This window comes from Hesperophylax consimilis, chromosome 2 (assembly GCF_061612785.1).
Source record: "Hesperophylax consimilis isolate HC1 chromosome 2, BYU_Hcon_1.0, whole genome shotgun sequence".
Classification (NCBI taxonomy): domain Eukaryota; kingdom Metazoa; phylum Arthropoda; class Insecta; order Trichoptera; family Limnephilidae; genus Hesperophylax; species Hesperophylax consimilis.
This window is the reverse complement of record NC_142837.1, coordinates 19,607,125-19,628,920: the sequence shown is the minus strand read 5'-3', so window position 1 is coordinate 19,628,920 and position 21,796 is coordinate 19,607,125. Positions and strand designations below refer to the sequence as shown.

General features: G+C 33.2%; 1 protein-coding gene across 1 annotated transcript in view; it reads left to right on the top strand.

The window, feature by feature from the left end:
* Positions 1-2,238: 2,238 nt before the first annotated feature.
* LOC149425779 (4-vinylanisole receptor-like) overlaps positions 2,239-21,796 on the top strand; it is a 75,106-nt gene continuing 55,548 nt past the window's right edge. Inside the window, exons 1-2 of the mRNA XM_089646214.1 lie at positions 2,239-2,471; positions 16,821-17,032. Coding sequence (XP_089502340.1) covers positions 2,239-2,471; positions 16,821-17,032 — 445 coding nt within the window. The remainder of the gene's footprint in view (positions 2,472-16,820; positions 17,033-21,796) is intronic.

Sequence of the window (21,796 nt, the reverse complement as noted above, 5' to 3'; positions counted from 1 at the left end):
TATTTTTATCTCTAGATTAAACAGAAAAAAAAAACTTTTTAAGGAAATTTACAATAATATCGCCTTTCTGCGTTTAAACACGTAACCATTCACACGTTGTCAAATCAAAGATATTCTATCTATGTGTTGTGTTGCAAACTTCCAAATAATAGTATTTTTTTCTCTTTGTGGATCAATATATGTTTTATTCATGGCAGCCAAATAAGGTATGCTTCAAGTAACGAATGGATGAAAAAAGATTATTGTTTAGTTGTACTATAAATAACACGAAATGATTTAAGAAAAATATAAATAAATAAAATAAACATTATTTTATTTCTCGAGGTCAATATTATTATTAACGATGTTATTAATAGGTATAGATATTCGATCAAATATAAAATTTAGAAATTTACCAAAAAAATCCTCCTTCGATTTTCTCGAAAACGAAAGCTCAAATAAAAAAAAAGTCATAACCCAAAATTGACTTTAAATGAAAGGTAAATTCATTCACAAGTTATACCGTTTATACCATGAGTTTCCGAACACCGTGTAAAACAAACTTTCTTTGTATTGGAAATGTTCCTCAAATGCGAGTCGTAAAGCCAATTATTTTTAAATCTAATTAGATTTGACAACAGCGAGTGAATGATGAAACATTTATAAAAAATGTCAAATTAAATGCTTTACCAAAATAGTAAGTTCTGCAAAATAAGTCATACCTTTTTACTAAGTTGTTTGTTTTACTTAATATTTCCGGTTGCGTACGTTCATTGCTGTACGACATGATGAACGCACTTCTTAAGTTGTATTTTAACAATTTTTTTAATGTACAACTACAGCCCTATAGTTACAAAAAAATGAAGACATTTTGACAGTTTGAGATAATTCGCTGGCGTATAACAAGCGCTTAACAACTCTTACATAGTCTCACGTCCCGATTACTGCAACGGCATTTATGCCAGCCTTCAAACTTCAATCAGTGTTTGATGCAGCGGCACGGCTCATACACGGAATCTATAAATATTCGCACATTTCAGAACACCTTCGAAACCTTCACTGGCGCAAGTGTCCCGAAAGAATCGAGTACAAATTGTGCTCGATGGTGTTTAAATCAATATATATGAAATGGTCCACCTTACATCTTTGAACTATGAGTCCCGGAAAACACTGATCCAAGGCAGTCAACTCTCAGATCGGCAACATCATCAGCTATAGGCAGACTGATGGAACCTTAGCGCAAGCTAAATACTAACTTTGGAGATCGCGCTTTCGGAGTATCTCGACCAAGGGCTTGGAGTAAACTCCCTCCGGAAATATGAAGTATATTATATAACAAGCCAAACAGAATTCAGGTCCAAACTAAAAATTTCCTCTTTTCGGCTCTTACCCTTAAACTAAATATACCTGTCTGAGATTAGCATTCTTGTATTGCCTACAATATATCCTTTTCAGACTTATTCATTTTATTATTTGAAGTCTATTATAAACTTATACATCTGTCTTATACCAGAGACGAATCACATTGAAATTTTAGTCGAATCCTTGTACTTTTGTACTGCCCAACATAAGAGTTGCTTTTCCTCTTCTGAACACGCTGATTAAAGAACATAAATATGCATTAGTAAAATAAACACCAGAATTTAATAAAAGCATTTCCAATTATATCCTCTACGTGTGGACTATATATAAATTTCTCTAATAGACAATGAACAGTGATAATCTCAAGTGACCTCCCAGGTAAGTATGGTCCAGTATCTATATTATCTGCATGTACAGAATGTAAATAAATTGTAATATTTATCCATTAGCAGCATCACGTTCCTTAATCAAATGCACTGTACATATAGTTTTGTATTAGTGATCGACGAACCAGTGGATGCAATCTGTTGCCATAAGTTGATAATAGTCTGTCTAGTCTATGGTTAGTAATAGGATAGATTATTGAAGAAATATATAAATTGTACCCTTGAGGTACAATTTATCTTTATCTATTTATCTATTTGCGCCCTTGAGGTAATTTTTCACAAAAGCGGCTCCATAATATATATGATATTATATAATTTTAGTATATATATAATATAATTTTAATAAAATTCATCCAAATATTATTTTTATTCAAAGAAATTGAAAATGTCCGTTGCTAAAATATTGAGCTAATAGAAAACCCTCGTTTATTACAGATATATTTGAAAAGGTTTAAAGGGTTACACGATAAATTACCACAAAAACCTGAGAAAGATTGTTTTTGCATCCAATATGGTGATTGTACCAGCAGCCGACACCCAGCCGGAAAGATTCATCTCAGTGCACAAGTTTTGGTTGAAGTTCTTCGGCCAGTGGTACAACAGCTACCCCATGTTGACTGTCATCTTTTGGCTGCATCTCGCCTACAGGATGCTGATATGGTGGATGCTGTCAGTGTTTCCCGTTGGAGGGGAGATAATGTACCTGTACCATACCGGGGATGATGTTGGAAAGGTGGCGGAAGGGTTGGTTTTTACTCGTTTATATTTTTTCACAGTAATGCAATAAGACTTGATCCTTTCAATGTACCCTGCGGCACGCCGGTGCATTGTCAAAGTGTTTGGTTCCTTTTAAATTAAAGGAATGCTCTATAAAGCGGAAGCAAATTTTAATTTAGCAGCGTTCGCTCTGATTTATTTTGTGAAAATGACCACTCAGATCAAATATTTTTATATTTTGGACATTAATACATATACATAATTAATGATGTCATACATCTATAATTATACATTTTAGTAACATAAATATTTGTAACTTATTTATATATTTATACGAGCCAAATTATTTTTTTTTACACTCACCCCACACAGGAAGCACTGAGGAAAATAATTTACCTCAGGGCCTATATCATCTTTCGGGATGCTATGTGGAGGGTTTTTTTTAAGAAAAGAATTCTGGTAAGGGAAAAGGTATAAGTGGTGGGTAGGAATCTAGGGATCAGTGTGTCCAGGAGTGACGGAGGTTTGAACCAATCCCTCTGGGCAGTCCAACAGTCCCTCTGGGCAGGCGCATCCTGAACAATCCTTACCCGATGAACCCGGGCACCCATGCATAGTCATCAACTACTTGGGGTGACCTATAGCAGAGGTATTAGTTATCCAATAAATGGTTCCCGGGGCGGCGGTACCCAAACCCGCCTCCCAAATAAACTTTAACAATATAGCTTTTACTTTTATCACACATTTTTATACTAAACACATTACTTTTAACATTGTATACGATTCAGAATAAATAGTAATTCAAGCAAATTAATAAACTAAGCTCAATCATCCAGTTATTCCCGTTTCTCTGAAAATATTGATTCGTTCTGTAAATATATAGGTTGTCCCATAAAATAGTGTCATGCGGAAGTCCAGATGTAGAGGACCCCCCGGGGTTCCCAAATCACCCCTCATAAATGTTCCGCGAATTTTTGTAGTTTTCGAGTTTTGATTTTTTTCGTATTTTTTGGGAAACCTTTACTTGACTTGACATGAGATTATCGGTCACAGAGACATGCATTATTGACATGCATGCTTGATTTCTTCATCTAGGGAAACGCCCCCAAAAAATAACCGTAAGTTTTCTCTAAACAAAAAGGGAACTTAGCGGAATAGGCCACTTGCATACAATTTAAGGCGAAATAGGAGACTTGACCTAAAACTTGTCGTTTTTTAGGCCAATTTTAGACGTATGGACACCTTTCTTCAAAAAAACACAAATTGATTTCGAAATATCGTTATTTTATCTAGTAAAGCAAAACGTAAAATTTTGAAAAATTATGTTATTTTCATATCATAATAAAGTGTTACCGTTGGTCGATGCGCAGATTTGTTGTATTTTCAAAGGTGAATTTGTACTATACAACAAATATGTAAAATTTTATAATTATACAGTATAAACAATCAATAAATTATCTACCAAAACTATGTATAAAAAAATTGTTTTTATTTAAAATAAAATAAATAATAAATAAATCCGAGCACGCGTTTTGTGATGAAAAACCTTCAATTTGAATATTTATTTATGGTCTTAAAAATTGGTATAGTTCAGATTTTGTTACAAAAATAATTTACCTATACATTATTGAAACATTAGAAATAATTTATGACCAAAAAATATATTCTTAAAGTATATAATAGTAATTAATTTCGATTCGCGTTTGTGCATTTTTATTAACTCGGCGCAAGACAAAATTTTGTCACTCGCCGCGCCCGGGCGGCGAGCGTACGCGTAGTCTATGCCGGTCTAGTTAATAACATTTAAGAAAAAATCCTCGCTTAAAAACGGGAAGGAAAATACCCTTGGAAAAAAGTTTTATTAGAAAACACAAATTACGATATCAAAAACGTACGTAGGAGATATATTTTTAGAAAAAACAAGGGTTAGTGATGTTTAATTATCCGTGTACATTGTACATACTTTTATGCTACAGGGTGGTTTGAACGAATCACTCAGAATACGCATATATTTTTTATAACATTAAGCGATAATTTTCTGTTGTTTAATTTCCAGGGTAAAAAACCAACTATGGACTATCAGGAGTTTATGTTTATCATCGATGTTCCATGTATAAATGTTAAAACTTATGCCAAACTACATGAAACTGTTTGTGATTGGTGGTCAAAAAGTGCCACGAACCAAAAAATTTTTGATTTGTGATGTGCGATTCAAATCATGTTTTTGTTCATAATTTCCATTTTATTGTCCAATTCACTATTGCATGGGATTGTTAAGTTTTGAATGGAAGGAACTTCTAAATGATAACACATCAAAAACTTTAAAAGGACTCTTGACTTTTATTTGCTCTATTCCCAATTACATTGTGAATATCAGGAGGTCCAAACTACCCAAGACAGACCAAGGAGTGATGTTTACTATTAGAAGCGTTGGCGAAAGAAGAGAACGGTAGAATGAAAAACTGATCCTTTATAATCTTACTTGGGAGTTTGCACCTACCGACATCTATGCATAATTTCTACAACTAATTATCTTGGTTGCATACAATTCAATTTTATTTACTTGGAGAGGTGTGAGTCCTAGATAAAAACTGCATTATTCAATTTTAAACAGGTATAATTCAACATATATTTCATATTTTTGTGTTCGTTTTTGTCAGTTTCATAATGTCATATTGTGAATTGAGCCTCTTGTTTTAGGAAAAAAACGAGGTTATTTTTGACATCCTTACCTATGATATTTCAATTCAAATTTACCTCTGAATTTAATAACTTAAAAAATTAAGCAATAATTAGGTCATTTTACCTCCGTTAAGACCGATTGTAGACATGACAAAATCAACTATTTTCGACACACACGAACTCTGTTGTTCATTTCCAAAACAATATTTTTTCTAACTAGAATTTATTTTAAAAACGTTTGCCTGAAAACAGTAAGATGGCGGTAATGTAAATCTTCGTTATAAAAGTTATGAATTTCAGTTACCAGATGGCACTATTTTTTTGTATTATTTATTTAATTAGTTTATACTACGTTAGAATATAAACGAATATATACAAGGTAACATTTAATTTAATTGTATGTATTTTAATATTTTTACAGAAAGCCTGACATTTCATTTTATATTATTATTATTTCTTCATATATCTTTAGTCCTGATTTTCCATATTATGACATGTATGATGATGTATGTGCCAATTTCTTAATTATGTATATCTCTATTAAAAACATTTTGGCATTTGGTTTTTCATAGTATTTTTATAGTGAATAGCTCACAAGAGTCCCAACTGCTCCGGTCTGGAGCCAGTGAGACTATGGCATCCCCAATTGGGGTATGTTGTTTGGCTGAAGGTAAGTGGGTAAGGGAAGGAGATGGGGAAGAGGAAGGTGGGGAAGTACCTGGCCATTTAGATCTAGTCACTAAACACGGCTAAAGCCATTTGGAGAAACGTTTCAATTCTGAATGGTGGTCTTACACCAAGGCGATACTGGGAGTATCTTCCACTCTGGAACGTGCCGCATATATAGTATTTATTATTTTAATTAATCAATTGTGAAATAACACAAATCAATCAAATAAAATTTATTTGCGTACACAGGGTTCGAACCCGCGACCTTCGGAATGGGAGTCCAAAGCCTTACCACCCGGACTACGCCGGCCGGCATTGTAAAAAATATACCTACATCTGGTCAAAAAACAGAGAACCTGTGTTCGTTCTCTCTCGGTCAACAAAACCGTTATAAATAACATTATTGTTTTCTAAGGCCCACAGAAATAAAAAAAACATTGCGGCTCCGACCGAATGTTTCAGTTTGTAGTATGTAGACCTCAGAACAGGTATAAAACTTATTGAGGACTATGGAAATGGAACAAAAATAAATACAAATAAACTTTTTCAAAGTAATATATTTTAAAAAAAGAATCGGAATGTGGCCTGAAACGGCTTTAGCCGTATTAGGTGACCGAATCTGTATAGCCAGGTATTTTCCCATATTCCTCTTCCTAGCATCCCATATTTGTATTGACATAAAAAAAGATAGTGCTATGTATTTGTCTTTGAGAAAGGAATGAAGGAACCGCAAACAACGCATAACGCTGCTTGCGGTTGCTTCGTTCCTTTCGTTTCAATGTGTTTATAAATTACACTACTACAGCTACACTACTCGCGAAGTTGATCGAAGTTGACCGAATACGATAGTGTGGGCACGAACTTCGCTTCGCTTCGGGCAACTTCGCTTCGCTTCGCCCGACTTCCGATTGTTGTCGGTAAATGCGCCCGAGTCAAAGGACTCGAAGCGTCACGGCATAAATAAACCAATCACTGACTGGTTGGACTGAGTTACTCGCGAAGTTGCACGAGTGTGTGGGCACGCACTTCGAACTTCGGCTAACTTCGTCGAGGACTTCGTCGAAGCGTCGAAGCGTCGAAGCGAGTAGTGTAGCGGCCGCTTTATTCGTCTACTATAATAATATTGCTATTGTTACAATAATATTGCAATTTTGCCATTTTGCCGTGCTTAAAACACTTTATTCAACTTCTCGAAATTAGATGTATATTTGTAGGAAATATAATTGGCATCTGATTATAATATTTACAATATTGTTTTCATTTTAAAAAATTTTTTTGAATACCACACCAGAGTCCCAACTGCTCCCGTCTGGAGCCAGTGAGACTATGGCATCCCCAATTGGGGTTGTTGTGAGACTGAAGGTATTGTGGACCTCGAAGGAGATGACGGGTGTATGATGATGTATATATATATATTTATATTTTATTTTTATTTTTTTAGAACATTTAAACATTAAATTATATGTTAAAATATATAATGTTACATTACATATTATAATTTATAATACTTTATCTTGTCTTCAAATCTTGAACCACTATTATTTATTTTTATTTTATAATATTTTCATAAAATGAGAATTTGTACCCGCTAATCCGATGTCAGCGTCACTGAGCATTATTTTTTTGACAAAACATATTTATGTTGTAACTTGAAAACCAATACCCATATATTCAAACGTAGCGACACTTTTTGAGGATGAGGTTTGTTTGAGTTGCCTTTATGAGCGTTGACTCACACGTGCACCATAATTACGTGGCACTAGTAATTACGCTTGCTCGCTTCAAAATACTCTAACCACAACATATGGCAGTCAGGTTATTTGTGTTTGGTCTTTTCATTCATGTTTTTTGAGAATAATTTACAAAAACAATAATAAATCGATATAGGACCGCTGACCTCTTAGAGTAATAATATACATAGCTGACCTTCTGTCTCTTGAAACGAACATGCACATAAGTATTATATTTGCGGCATTTTTCAGAGCATTAGATACTGTCAGTATCGCCCTGATGAAAGACCAAAAATCATTATTTAAATTTAGACCGTAGAACGGGTATTATTTATTGAATAAGTGAATTTACCTGGCTATTCAGATTTGGTCACCAAACACGGCTAAAGCCATTTCAAGCAACGTTTCAATTCTGAATGGTGGTCTTACACCAGGCGATACTGAGAGTATCTTTCACTATGGAACGTACCGCGAATATACCATACGTATATTAATTCATTAATTGTGAATAACACAAATTAACCAAATAAAATTTACTTGCCCACTTCGGGATTCGATCCCGCAAACTTCGAGTCGAGAGTTTTACAGTATAATGTACAGAATAGCATAACTCATGCTAACACAAACTCGATACTCAAGTCGGGCCATGTCAAGAGTCAGAATAATAGAAGAGTATGTATGAGACGATGTATGAATGTGAATGAGGCAAGGAGTGTGTGCCAAGACCGAGTTGTTTGGCGGTCCGTCCTCTCTGCCTACCCCTGCGGGGAAACGGCGTGATGGTTAGTTAGTAGTAACACAAACTCACACACCTAATAGGTTAGATTTTTTTTCTCTTTTTCTTTTTGTACTTATTTAGTACTTTGATATAAAAAAAAACAAATTCCTGTAATATCGAAAAATCTGTTTTTGAAAAAATAATAAAATACACAGATTTAGGAAATGAGTTCAAAAGAATTTGACATTCTCAGACTATAAAAATATTACCATTTGTAATTTCGGCTACTGGCATTATACCTAGCTCTCTTATAAAAAATTTAGGCGTATTAGATCTATCAAAAAATTTATATATAGAAATGCAAAAGTCAGTCATTTTAAATACATGTAGGATTACAAAATATTATCATATTATTGATATTTAATTTTTTAAAAATATGGTATAATATCATATAATTTAATAATAATAATATTTTAATATATTTTAATTATAATATATATTTTAGTAATTATCATATAATTTAATAAATAATAACTTAATAATATAATCGGTTTGAAAAATGAACAATAACCAAGACTCCGACCATGATAGCGCCATCTGTTGGGATATTTAAAAGAAGCTTTTAGTTCGATGTTCTACCGTATTAAAATTTTCAAATAGGCGCCACCAGACGGCCAATTTTAAAGGTAATTTAAAAATATAAGTTTTCTTTCTTAAATTATAGTATAAAAAATATTAAATTAACTTTAAAAAATGGAAAAATATAATACCAATAATTTATCGTTTAGTTTTGTTAAATAAACGTATCCAAAGTTTTATAATCTGCATTTTAAAAACAAGAACAATTAGTGTTTATGAAAAAATTAAACTACGAACCTATTTTATTTATTTTTTAGTTTTTTTTTTCGTACGTTTAAAGAAAACCCCTTCAGGTATTTTTTGACGATATTCAGCCTTTAATAGTATTTTTTTAAACGCACGTATTACGGTCTGAAAAAGGTCATATTTTCGATTTGATTTTGATAATTACTAAGCCTATGTTAATTTAAAAAATGTATAAAAAAAGTTTTACTTGTTGAAAACACTATCATTATCGATTTGCTTAATAATATTATCATTATTTTAAATTAATAAAAAACTACACTCGGCCTTAACCATGAAAAAAAATACACAAAATCGATACAATATTATGCAATCGTATAACAATATATATAGGTAGGTACCGTAGAAAATAGTTGGAAATAAAACATAGTTTTAATACATATACTACTTCAGTTGTAAGGAATAAAACCTATTTTCAATATCATACGTATCAAATCAAGTAATACTTTAAAGATGAGTATTAGAAATAAAACTTACTTGAAATAGTACATTCATATACCTACCTATTTTGTATCTACTAGGTCAACGCACTGCATTTGTATTTATTTATGTTTACGCACTCCGACGTATAATTTACAAATATGTATTTAAGTACTTATTAGGAAGAAAGCTACAACCGAGAATTCAACAAAAATAATTGTAATTTCATCGGAACCATGCTGTAGTTTTCGTCAGCCGCGCGGGAGTACGGCTCGCAGTGGAATAAATTCGGTATTTCTATTTCTTTCTAAAAAAACCTCCGATCGCGAGACCGTCTTTTAACGAAATTTGAATTCTCGGCCGCTGGTTAAGACGCCTTAAAGAAAAATCGGTTTACGCTAAATTCGAGATAATAAGCGTTTTTTTTAATCGTATTTTCGAAACAATGGCTATTATTTTATATTTCAATTTACGAAATCGGACCATTTTTTATAAACCAGAAAAACGGGACATAATTTATGGGTGTGAATTTTTTAAAAATGAAATTGCCTAAAATCATTTTTTTTTAAACCAGCCGGTACGGAAAAAGATGCTGCATGGTGGATATTTGTGCGAATATCCCCAGATTGCGGGGAATTTCTGAGAATTTAAACTGATTGGGTATTTTGTGGATGTGTGGAAAATGCAGGGATTTTACAATATGAGAACTGACGTAACTATTACCAATTACGAGAGCATTTCCTGGTTATCTAACCATATTGAAAAATAATGTTTACAATTACAATCGAGAATAACCTATAATTTCGTTTCCTTTTGAAGCAAATTTAAAAAAAAAATCTATTTTGAATGAAGGAAAAAGTAAATCTTAAAATAACTAGATAATAAAAAAAAATGTGGACTTACGTATAAAAAATCATTATTCGTAAACTACTAAAAATCGCAGAACATACATGGAAGTGATTTAGGTACCCCCGAGGGTGCTCTATCGCTGGACTTCCGCTTGGCACTATTTTTGGGACATCCTGTATAAATATTGTTCATTTTTGTAGGACCTATTCACGTTTTTCTCAAATCATTTAATAACTCGTTTATTTGCAGATCGTTGTTCTGAGTAACACGACCTCAAATCGGATTTTTCGATATCAAGAATTACTTGAAAAATATTTCAATAAAATATTTTGGAAAACAAATCCTCTATTATAGGAATATATTACAAAGCCGTGGATGAGAATCAATTAATTTATTTGTGTGCTTTCGTCAAAATTATATATTGTTGGTTAAATTACGGAGCGGAAGCTTTCGGGAACAAAGGACACTAGACTTTTCATATCGAATTTCTGCGAAAAACCCATTCGTGCGGAATTGAAGATTTGATTATTCCATATTTAACCCTTAATTCAGTCTTCTGTTAAGGCAGACTTTTACGAGGAAAATTACCTCCATATATATTCAAGAGGCACTGAGATAACCGCGTGTACTGGAAGCTATCCATTTCATTACATGTTATTTTAATAAATTAGAAATGGATAAAAAACAACTAACGCTTCGATGAATTTAAAGATTTTATATTAAAATTGCACGTGTCTGTGCTATAAACAATCAGTTAACTACTTAACTCTTTTTTAATTTAACTTATGTTATTCTATCCTTTGGAAATGTACTAGTTTTGGAGAAACGTTTCAATCAATTAAAAACATATTTGTGACTTGGACTGTGCCATAAGCTTTCAGCTACTATTTTACCTAGGTAAATAATTAACCAGCTATGGTACGAATCTTTTAATAATTTCGGACTTTTGAAATCCAATAAAATGTTAAATTCTTCTTTTTATATATTAGTCTTCTGCAGTCCGGTTTTGGATAAACCAAGTTTTACTTCAAATATCTCAATTTTACCAATTCTTGACGGAATCATTGATCACCCATCTGAAGCCAGCTAAACTAATTAGGTTAGGCCATCAGCCCATCTCACGTCTAACCGATCTTTTTAAGAACTAAGGAAGCCATCCGATCATATTGAAATACCAACAGTCATGAAAATAATATTTATATTAGTCGTTCTAAATGCCAAGCACATTTTCACTTGAATGTGGAGTTTAAAACGGTAATCTCGGCAATTCTGATCAAAGATTTTAAATGAAATACTTGTAGTGAGGTTATAATGGGAAACCATTTATGAGAGCTTTCCCACTTCGGAACCTGACAAATATTCAGATGATCGTATGTCGTGTAATATGGGTTCAAATAAGTATGCCAATTTCAGATGCACCCACATAGTACCTATAGGGAAATTCTTCCCACGTAAGCGGAACAGCGCGATTGTGTCGCCTTTGTTGCAGGATTTCGGTATTGCCTTGTTCCGTTAGATCTCTAGGACGCAGAATAATTTTGTAAATCTCTTATGTTAACATTTTTATCGTCTTAAAACTACATTTATCACAAAAGATCCCCTGAAAAACTCCATTGCAATACCCGTCAAACATTGTCAGTGTACGAAGTAATACTTACACAACGTACATGATAAGGAAATCAACAAACATAGTCAACAAATACGAATATTAGGAAATAAACAAACATGAGGATTAAGATATCATGGTGCGATACTAAAACATCGGTTCAATTCTTGCTCGTTATTCTCACCACCCATAGACATTACTAAATTATGTAACTAATTAATTATTAATTATGTTAATTAAAACTAAGACGCTATGTCCCAACTTCAATAAAGCCAATTACGTCAGAATACACGATTATTTATATGAAATTGACTGGTATATATTGGAATGAGGTTAACTTTGATGAAAATATTGAAGCCTTTTATGAAAATTTGTATAAGGAATTGAAAATTTTGTTACATTTAGCTTAAAGTTACCTTCAAATTTATCTATCTGTCTTAAAAAAGCCCTCAATAACTTAGTAATTGAAAAGGAAAAAAACTCATAATATTTACAAAGAAAATAAAATATTTTTTTGAATTTTTGAATTTTCAACAAGTTTGCATCTTTGTCAAATATTATTTATTCTCTTTGTAAATTATGTCACTTCCGTTCTCTCTGAGGTTGACATAATACTATTATTAGCTGATGACATTAAAATACATCAAATCATTTAAAATATCTACGACTTTTTGTACCTTCAATCGAATTATATAAAATTAGCAACGACCCATACCATTCAAACTCACACTTAATCTTAAACATGAGTTTATTTATTCTGAAATATCACATTTATCAAATATAGTTATACACTGAACAACCATAGCTTATTGTCTGTACCTGATCAGAGAGACTTTGGAATAACCTTTGATACTAAATTATCATATCAATATCATTACTAGTAAAGCAATGAAAATGTTGGGTATCATTATAATAGTATCTAAAGATTTCCAAAATATTCATAAATTCAAAATACTTTATACAACTCTCGTTAGAAATCATTTACATCAATACGTGCAATTTCCATTGCGAGGATCCAATGTAAATTTCTCAAAATAATTAATTTCTTAGTAAGAATTCCCGCAGATGACATTAATTATAATTCTCTCTTACAATCAATTCGACTCTTATCGTTAACAGATTACTTAATATGATAACTTAATTATGAATTTTCTCCTTTGAATTAGTCTCATTAATAAATTATCGTTTGCCTAGTAGTCCAGAGGTTCCCAAAGTGGTCTATATAGACCCCCAAGGGTCGATATCGGCTTGCTGGGGGTCTATGTCAGCGAGAAAAAATTTGGAGGTCCACGAGAGTCAAATGGGGGTACATACGAGCGGACCCCCATTTACCTCAACTCAATATTTAGGAGTTCCGTAAATGACACAATACACCTAACACAAATAAAACAGTTTACGTAATACTATTAATAGACTGAAAAATTACTTATTTGATATTTGTATGCTTATATCTCGTAAAGTTGTTCATTGAGGTACATAAATAGTCAGAATTAATATAATGAACCAAAACATTGCACATTGAAAGTCGCGAATTTTCCTAGTTCCCCAACGTGTTTTTGAAAAATGTCCAGGGTAATAATGACATTCAACATTTAGATGTACTTCATACAGACATCAAAACTAAGTTTGAGTACATTTTGACTGAGGAAATGTAATGTTTAAGAATCGGATATCATATAACAAGAAGAACTGATAGAAAGAATTTAAGGGGCAGTTCTGTATGGCCAGCTACAGAAAGAAATTCCCGTTGGGTTGAACCTGACAAATTTTCAGATAATCGTATGTCGTGTAATATGGGTTCAAATAAGTATGCCAATGCTACTTCATATATATATATGTATAGATTTCTGAAGAAATTCTTATGATAATGAAAACCCTATCAACATCTGTTGCGTTGTTTAGAAGAACTAAGCGCACACACAGACAGACACAAATAGCGACTTTATTTTATAATATTAAGAGATTATCAATAAATAATACAATAGTATTTATTATTAGACTTTATTCTTGTAACAATACGTCTGTTAATGAAACATGTTGTGCCGTATGTATTAAAATAAATAAATAAACATGATTACCTACACTATACCTCGGAACAGAAATCCCTATTGAGAAGGACTGTAGATAAACTACTTTTATTTGTATGTAAATAGTCATTAATGATAAATAAACAGAGTTAATATCCAGATTCAATTTTACTATTTATAATAACAATAAAACTGTTCTTACTGTTTAATTTATTATATACACTGGAAAAATTCATAATTAGATATACTAAATAATGAAAGAAAGATTGTGGCTTATTAATTTATTTAGTAGATCAACTTTAAACAAATACAGCACCTAGCCCCAGATATATAGTTATTTCTTTTTTACTTATTCTACTGATTTATTATGAGTTTTTGCAATACCAAGGCTATTATTATAATATTAGAGTCAGCTGCTTTCAATTTCTACAAATTTATAACCAATAATTATGAATTTTTTGTTTTCTTAAGATCGTTGTTGATCTACAAAAACAGCGTAAAATATATTTTTAATAAAAGCTGTGTTTAATTTTAACTGATTAAAATGGATTTATTTTGTTTTTAACAGTCCAGATTTTAACGTTCTCTTCGGTTCTTTCATCTCGGTATTGCCAGATGTGTGGAAAAAGAAATAATACAATTCAATATTATCTTTTCCCGGAACTGTTCCAGGTTATGGGAAGCAGAGCCTGCATTCATAGCGATAAATGAAGTGTGTGATTCTGGCCAATTTAAACCCATTTTCGTGTATGATATAAACCTGTTTTTTAATCCATGCCTCTACGCCTGAAACAAAACTATCATTTCAACATTTCGTTTTCACATCTTTTTTTTCCACGGATCGACAAACTTTTATACGAAGTAAAGAGGAAGTGAAAAACGAAAGATTTTTAAAAAAAATCATGCATTATTGTCTACAGTAGTGGCGCGCGACAACCCGACTGCATAGGTAAATCTATGTATTTTGATATGTAAGCCTCGAAGAATGTAGCCTGACTTATTTCATCAGTGACCATTTTTATTATAAAGTTCTAAGGCTGTAATAGTGACACGCGTACGTTCGTCGCGTACGTCGGTTGCTTGCGGTAATATGTATGATAATGAAGAGCTGTAGCGCAACGTGATTCTGCGCGCTACGTACGAGGACCATTGGTCTAGCTCGTCAATGCAACGTCGTAGGTCAAACGAGGGTGCACGTAGTACTATTTACAGACTAGATAAGAGTCGACTTAAGCGATCCAATCCATAGTGTTGGCAGAGTGCATTTATTAAATACGGTATTCGGAAGAGTAAAGGCAACAAATTATATTTTAGACAAATATTCCTGGGTTACGATCGACCTGGAAATGTTTTAAAAACTCTAATCACTACTAACGTAAATCACTACTACAGTTAAATTATAGATACGCGTTTAACACAATAACGCGTATAATATTTGTGGAACGTTTAATAACATCATTTTGAGATAAAATTCGGTTAACCTTTTGAACATCAAAGGCACTCCTTAGGCACACCGACATTGTGTGGAGATATTTCAAAATTGTTGTACAACTTCGGGATGTTATTAAATATTTGCGGCTTATTCGTATGTGGGCTGATGAATAACACGAACACTTTCAAAAAGTTACAAGTGGGACGATTTGTGGAATCTATCAAATTTCAACTCCGCCGCAGAAAAATATTGTATTGGGATTTTCGATTTCTTTTACTATTAGGACTACTATTCTGGAAACTGTTTTTGAGGATAATTGTTGAGTTTGAGACTAACCAAGAAATGTATATTTTTTTAATATATTAACACAACTTGAAGAAAAAGTTTTTTGAGAAAAATGAAAATCGTACGAGACTTTCTTGCCAGCAATCAAAATCCTAATCAATAGGAGAGATTGTTACAAATTTCCGTCACGTTTAGTGACGATCAGCGCCATTTTGATATTTTTAATTGTCCCCATCAAACGTCCGTTCTTAACCTATTTCTACTATTGATTACGTTGTGATCAGAGGTTAAGCATAACGATCATGTGGTTCTCCTTGTCAGCTGAACGCACGTTGATCAACAGCTAAAACGGACCTAAAATCGGCGTTTAATGCGGACCACTTAAAATGTCAAAAATCAAAATGGCGCCGATCGCCGATGTGATGGTCATCAACTGTGAAGAGAGTGTGAAAGAACCTAAGAACACAAACCAAATTGTGGTCTTCGTCAGTTGGTTGTCGTTCGATCCGCTTAGCAACTAATTTATCAAAGTAGGTTTTTTGTATCGCAAGGGAACATCTAGAATACAATTGTTCTTTCTACGAATCTGATATACATGTCTTTCAGTCTTGTTAGAAAGTTCTCAATAAGATTTTAATTTTGAGTTTCAAACGTTGAGTACCCACACACTCTTTGTACAAATTGATTGAATACGCTTGAATTGATGATTTTCGGAGCTATCGGATATTGACTGAAGCATATTCTTGTTTTTGAGAAAGTTCATTTTTACTTTTATGTTAATAGCGTGGAGTCAGGGGGACTATGGCATCTCAATTGGGTTTCGTTGAGGGGTGAAGAGATTAGGGAGGAAAATGAGAGAGGGTAGATGATGGTTGGCCAGTACTTGGCTTATCAGATCTGTATACTTAAAATGGCTAAATCTTTTTATATGTCCACTTAATATTTTTCAGTATTATGTATCTTTTACATTTGGAACAATCAATGTACCTGCATATCTGATTTCGAACGCATGGTCATCACAGATCGCTAAATTACTTTCGTTGGATTTTTACTAATATTCTAACATTTTGTTTCAGATTGTACCTAATGCTGAGCGAAGCCTATATGGCTTTCAAGTTGATAGCCTTTATGTACAACCGGAAGAAGGTTCTGTTGCTGATAAACCACCTGAAGAGCGAGGCGTTTTACGCGACGGAACCGGAACACACGACCTTCATCAAAATGTCCATACGGAAGGCGCGCTTCGTGTCCAAGGGATATCTCTACATGTGCTTAAGTGCTATAGTAGGTAGGTAAAACATCTTTATTTATTTAAACGCTGAACATATTACACAGTTTTTTATAAATTTTTATTTATGTGAATTTATATTAAAGTTTCATTTTCGTATCAGTAGCTTTCACGGACCTACGTTTTAAAATGTTGAGTTACCTATTTTCTTGATTTTACGTCCAATCCGTTTTTTCTTTTCGTTTCACATGTTATATAGGCAACGTCTTCAAAATGAGTGCGCACACGAGAGACTTTAATAACTATCTCCAGGTGGCGTTAATTTCTGAAATGGATTTAAAAGAGACAACAGCGGTTTATGTTCTTTTAATCAAACGTAGAACAAATGACCGTTTTGTTGTTCCTGTGACAATAGAAATCGTTGAAAACCATCACAGGATCTCCTAGGGAGGAGGACTAAGAAAATATTCTATGTATCGTTTATAATTATTTTTCTTAATTTATATCTTCCTAAAATGTCAATACTACGAGTAATACAACAAAAAAAAATATTCACTCCAATTTATATTCCTTACTTATTTTAACCAGCGATTCCTGAGCATTTTTATGTACCGAATTTCACCAAGAGCTTTGAACCTCTCTGTTTATAATATTTGGCTGATTTATATAGCACCATTTTAGTAAAAAAATCACCTCAAGGGGTAGTTTATCTTCTGTTAAATGAAAATTATTCGGAATTAAGCCCGGATTCTCCCCGTAGTTTAATGCATATACTAAAATAGTTCAAGTGCCGCCTCTTAAACCAATGCATCAGAACATCGCCGATTCCGAATGAAAAACCTTATTCATCTACATTCAAAGGAATAAATCACTATTTTGATGACGTTTTGTTATCTTTCGTTTTCATCTCCTAGTGTAATGTAAATAAAAAATGGTCCGGATTTTATCGTGAATATTTCACGGCTTTCTGGATCGGACTATGGAAGATTTTGGGTTGTGATTTAAAGATTTCGGATAGTGATTTAGTGCGATCCCCGACAGAATAGCCGGACATGAAAACCATATGGTTTCACAAAATATATGTATAATATAGGGTCTGCACAGTATGAGAACTGTATCGCTACCCGTTTGGGCAGCGTTGAGAGGCGGGTGACGGTAGGGGCAGTTAGAAGGGATTTATTATTGTGGGTCTTCAATAGGCCCAGATTATATAATTGAGGAAAAACAGATGCCGGTAGCTCGTTCCACATGTGAGCCGACTTACACAAAAATGAGTCAAAGAAACGACCTGTTCTCCTAGAGCCAACATCAATTGTGAATGGGTGTTTCGCTCGTATCCGTCGAGTTTCAAGTGCTTATAGGCGGTGTCAGACACTGCCGAAGTTAATTTCGTAAAAACGTGAATCGTATGTACAATGTTTAGTACATGTGTTGGAATTAAGGTTTTGAATTGAACTGTCTAATTTTCATAATGTGCAGATTAAATTTATTGAATTCAGGATAGTGGTTTGAGAAGAAGGTGGCTTTGAAACTATAAATATGTGGTTTTTTCTTTTTCGTGGTTGGTTTGTCCAAATCATTTATTAGTACAAATTTAATGAGTATGCGTTGGTTTTGGGTTCGGGCTTAGAATTGTCGGTGTTATTCTCTTCGGAATTTTGTATTTTACGTTGCTTTTTTAATTCTGGTTTTACTTTGCCCTATTTATCGCAACATTTGAAGAAAATATGGAAATATTATTTTTAAAATTTACAGCCTCATGTCTTTTAGATTTAAACACTTGGAACCCTGGATGAGTTTTAGTTCACTCGGATCGGAAAATTAGTCTATGAAATGTAATCCCGTTTATTCACTCTTGTCGAATAATGAAAGTCGGCAATCATAGGTTAATTTTTGTGTTTGCGATAGCATTACTGGCTCACACTTCTTCTTTAATCTCGTTTTAAGATGGCGGCGCTATGTCTATTTTTTGCCGAGCTATTGGAGTTAGAAATTATCCCGACAGGGTTAACTGTGTAAACTATCTGTCTGAGTTAACTAATAGGTAACGGGTTAAAATGTAATTTGGGTAAAATAAGGGGTGACGGGGTATACTCTTCCTCATTTAGGCGCGATTGCTTACCCACACTCGGCATTCATTACGACGGTTTAACTCAAAAGTTTATTATATCTTCTTTGATGTTTTCTTTGGTGCCAGAATCGAACCAAATTCCTTTGATGGTGTTCGATATCTCCGAGTCGTACATCAAGAAAATAATAAATGAGGAGATATAAAATAATACAAGACGGATTTGTAATAAATATGGCTAAAATTGACGCTTATACGATTTGAGTATACCGGATGGAGTCGGGTTTTTATGTTTTTAGTTTATTTTATTATTTTACATTTGATACGGAAAGTGTATTTGTAACCCATTATGCAAAATAATAATATAGGATATTGGATATGTGCACAAAGACATTATTAAATGAAAAGTACAACTACGACGAAGATATGTTGTAATACTGGCGTGAATACATGCCCAGTCAACATTAGTTTCTAACTAGGCAGTGCCTGTTCTAAGATACTAATGAATTTAATTTTTGCTGTTTAATACGTACCTAATGTCAAATTGTAAATTTCAAAAGCACATTATATTTATTTACATACAAAAGTAATATACCAAAGACAGAAGAAAAGAAGGAAAAATTGAGAAAAAAAAATTAAAAGAAAGAATAAAATTTTGAAAGTAATTAATTAAAAGCGAAAAGTTGTCGATATAAACTACCACGCCGCCATTTTAGTTGATGTGTGATATTCCCCATATAAAAAATTAAAATACACACTTTTTTGAAGAACCCTATTGTATACACTTAATGAATATAAATGTGATTGAAGCAAGGTGTACTTGCCAAACGTTCTTTACCGATTGCTATGAAATTTTGACACAACGTTGCATACGAATACGCCTGTCTTTTTATATTAATATATTATATAGACATGTGAAAGGTAAAAACATGATTTTTTTTAAACAGAACCATCTGTTGAACGTTAACGCAACACGCGCTATTGTTTCTTTATCTGCACAGACATACTGAGTCACAGCAACACGTGGCGGGGTACAGCTAGCATATTTAGGTCTAATATGAGCGTAGTATGAGAATTTTATACTGAAAATAGTCAACGCAGGTGGGCCTGCTGAGTCTGTTCTACAAGTATTTGAATGGAGTATGCTCTAAGGAGCTAGCAGCATTGATCCCCGGTGCACCAGTGCTCGTGCGGGAAACTCAACATACACGAGCGGAACACCCGTTCACAGTTGATATTGGCTTCATGAGAACGGACCAATTTTTGACTCGTTTTTGTGTAAGACGGCTCATATGTAGAACGAGTTACCGGCATCTGATTTTCCTCCTTCATATAATCCGGGCCTTTTCAAAACCCGCATTAATAATCCTTTCCTACAGTCCTTACTTTAACCCGCCTCACAACGCTGCCCAACTGTTTGGCGACATAGCTCATCTGTCTTTACACTATACAGACAGGTACCTTTTGTGAGGTGTCACATAAAGATAAAAAATAAAATAAACACAATTTATTATTCAACAATGAATAAAAATTATTGAACAACTCAATAAATAAAATGATCTACGTCTCGTTATTCTTTCGCACAGCTGAATTGATACAGGGTTTTCCAATAAGAGGTGTTATTTTGATATTCAATCGTAAAAGATCAATGCTTCCGTTGCTTGTGTGGCACGTAGCGCCGTCTTGTTGAAAGTAAACGTTGTCTTGATCAATACTATCCAGGCCATAAAAAATCATTAATCATCTCTCGATAGCGCAATCCATTCACCGTAACTGTTGCTCCAGCCTAATTTTCGAAAAAGTAATGTCCAATGACTCCGCCGGACCATAAAACGCACCAAACAGTCACACGTTGAGGAAAGAGAGGCTTTTCAACAATAACTCTTGGGTTTTCCGAGCCCCAGATGCGACAATTTTGCTTGTTGACGAACCCACCGAGGTGGGAATGGGCCTCATCACTCAAGATGATTTGCATTTGATTGACTCAAGTGAATTTTAATAATTTCAATGCGTTGTTAAAGCGTGTATCGTTCCATTTTTATCAATGACGTAGTTTTTACTTGTCAAATGTCAAAAAATGACAGCTTCAAAAGTAACATGTACCGAAATAGCGGGATATTTAAAATAACATCTCTTATTGGAACACCCTGTATTTCTGAGCTGGGAATTGATATCTAATGCTAGAGGTGATATTTTCAGCTAAAAACTAACTAAAATATTATTCTACAAATTCCAGACAAACATTTTGATGATTTTCACAGCTCTTCCTCGGGTCACCATTTCCTACACAATAGTTACGGTCATCTGTATTATTATTACACAACCACATTTTTAAATATTTGCATAGATTTTGATGCACTTACAAAATAAATTCCTTTCGTGTTTTTAATGAGCATAAATTTATTTTTTTCTTTTATGTTTACCTTTCCTTCAACTTCTAAAATATATCAATATAATGATGTTAAGTCCTTTGTATTTCTGATCAAGATATTTTGCAAAATATCAGCAATTTATCATATCCATGAGCTCGTAAAGCTTTCGTTGAATATTTATTTTTGTACGAATTTGATTTATTTTAATGGTTGAATAAATGTCTTTTCTATTCTCTTTCTTTGCGATGGAACAATTTCCGCCATATGTGAAAATGTATCGAGTAAGGTTCTTTGTCAATGGGCCGACTGATAAATATTCGGTCTTATGCATCCCATTAAAGGATTTATTGCTTTGAAAAAATGTGTGGAAAGTTGGCTATAAAA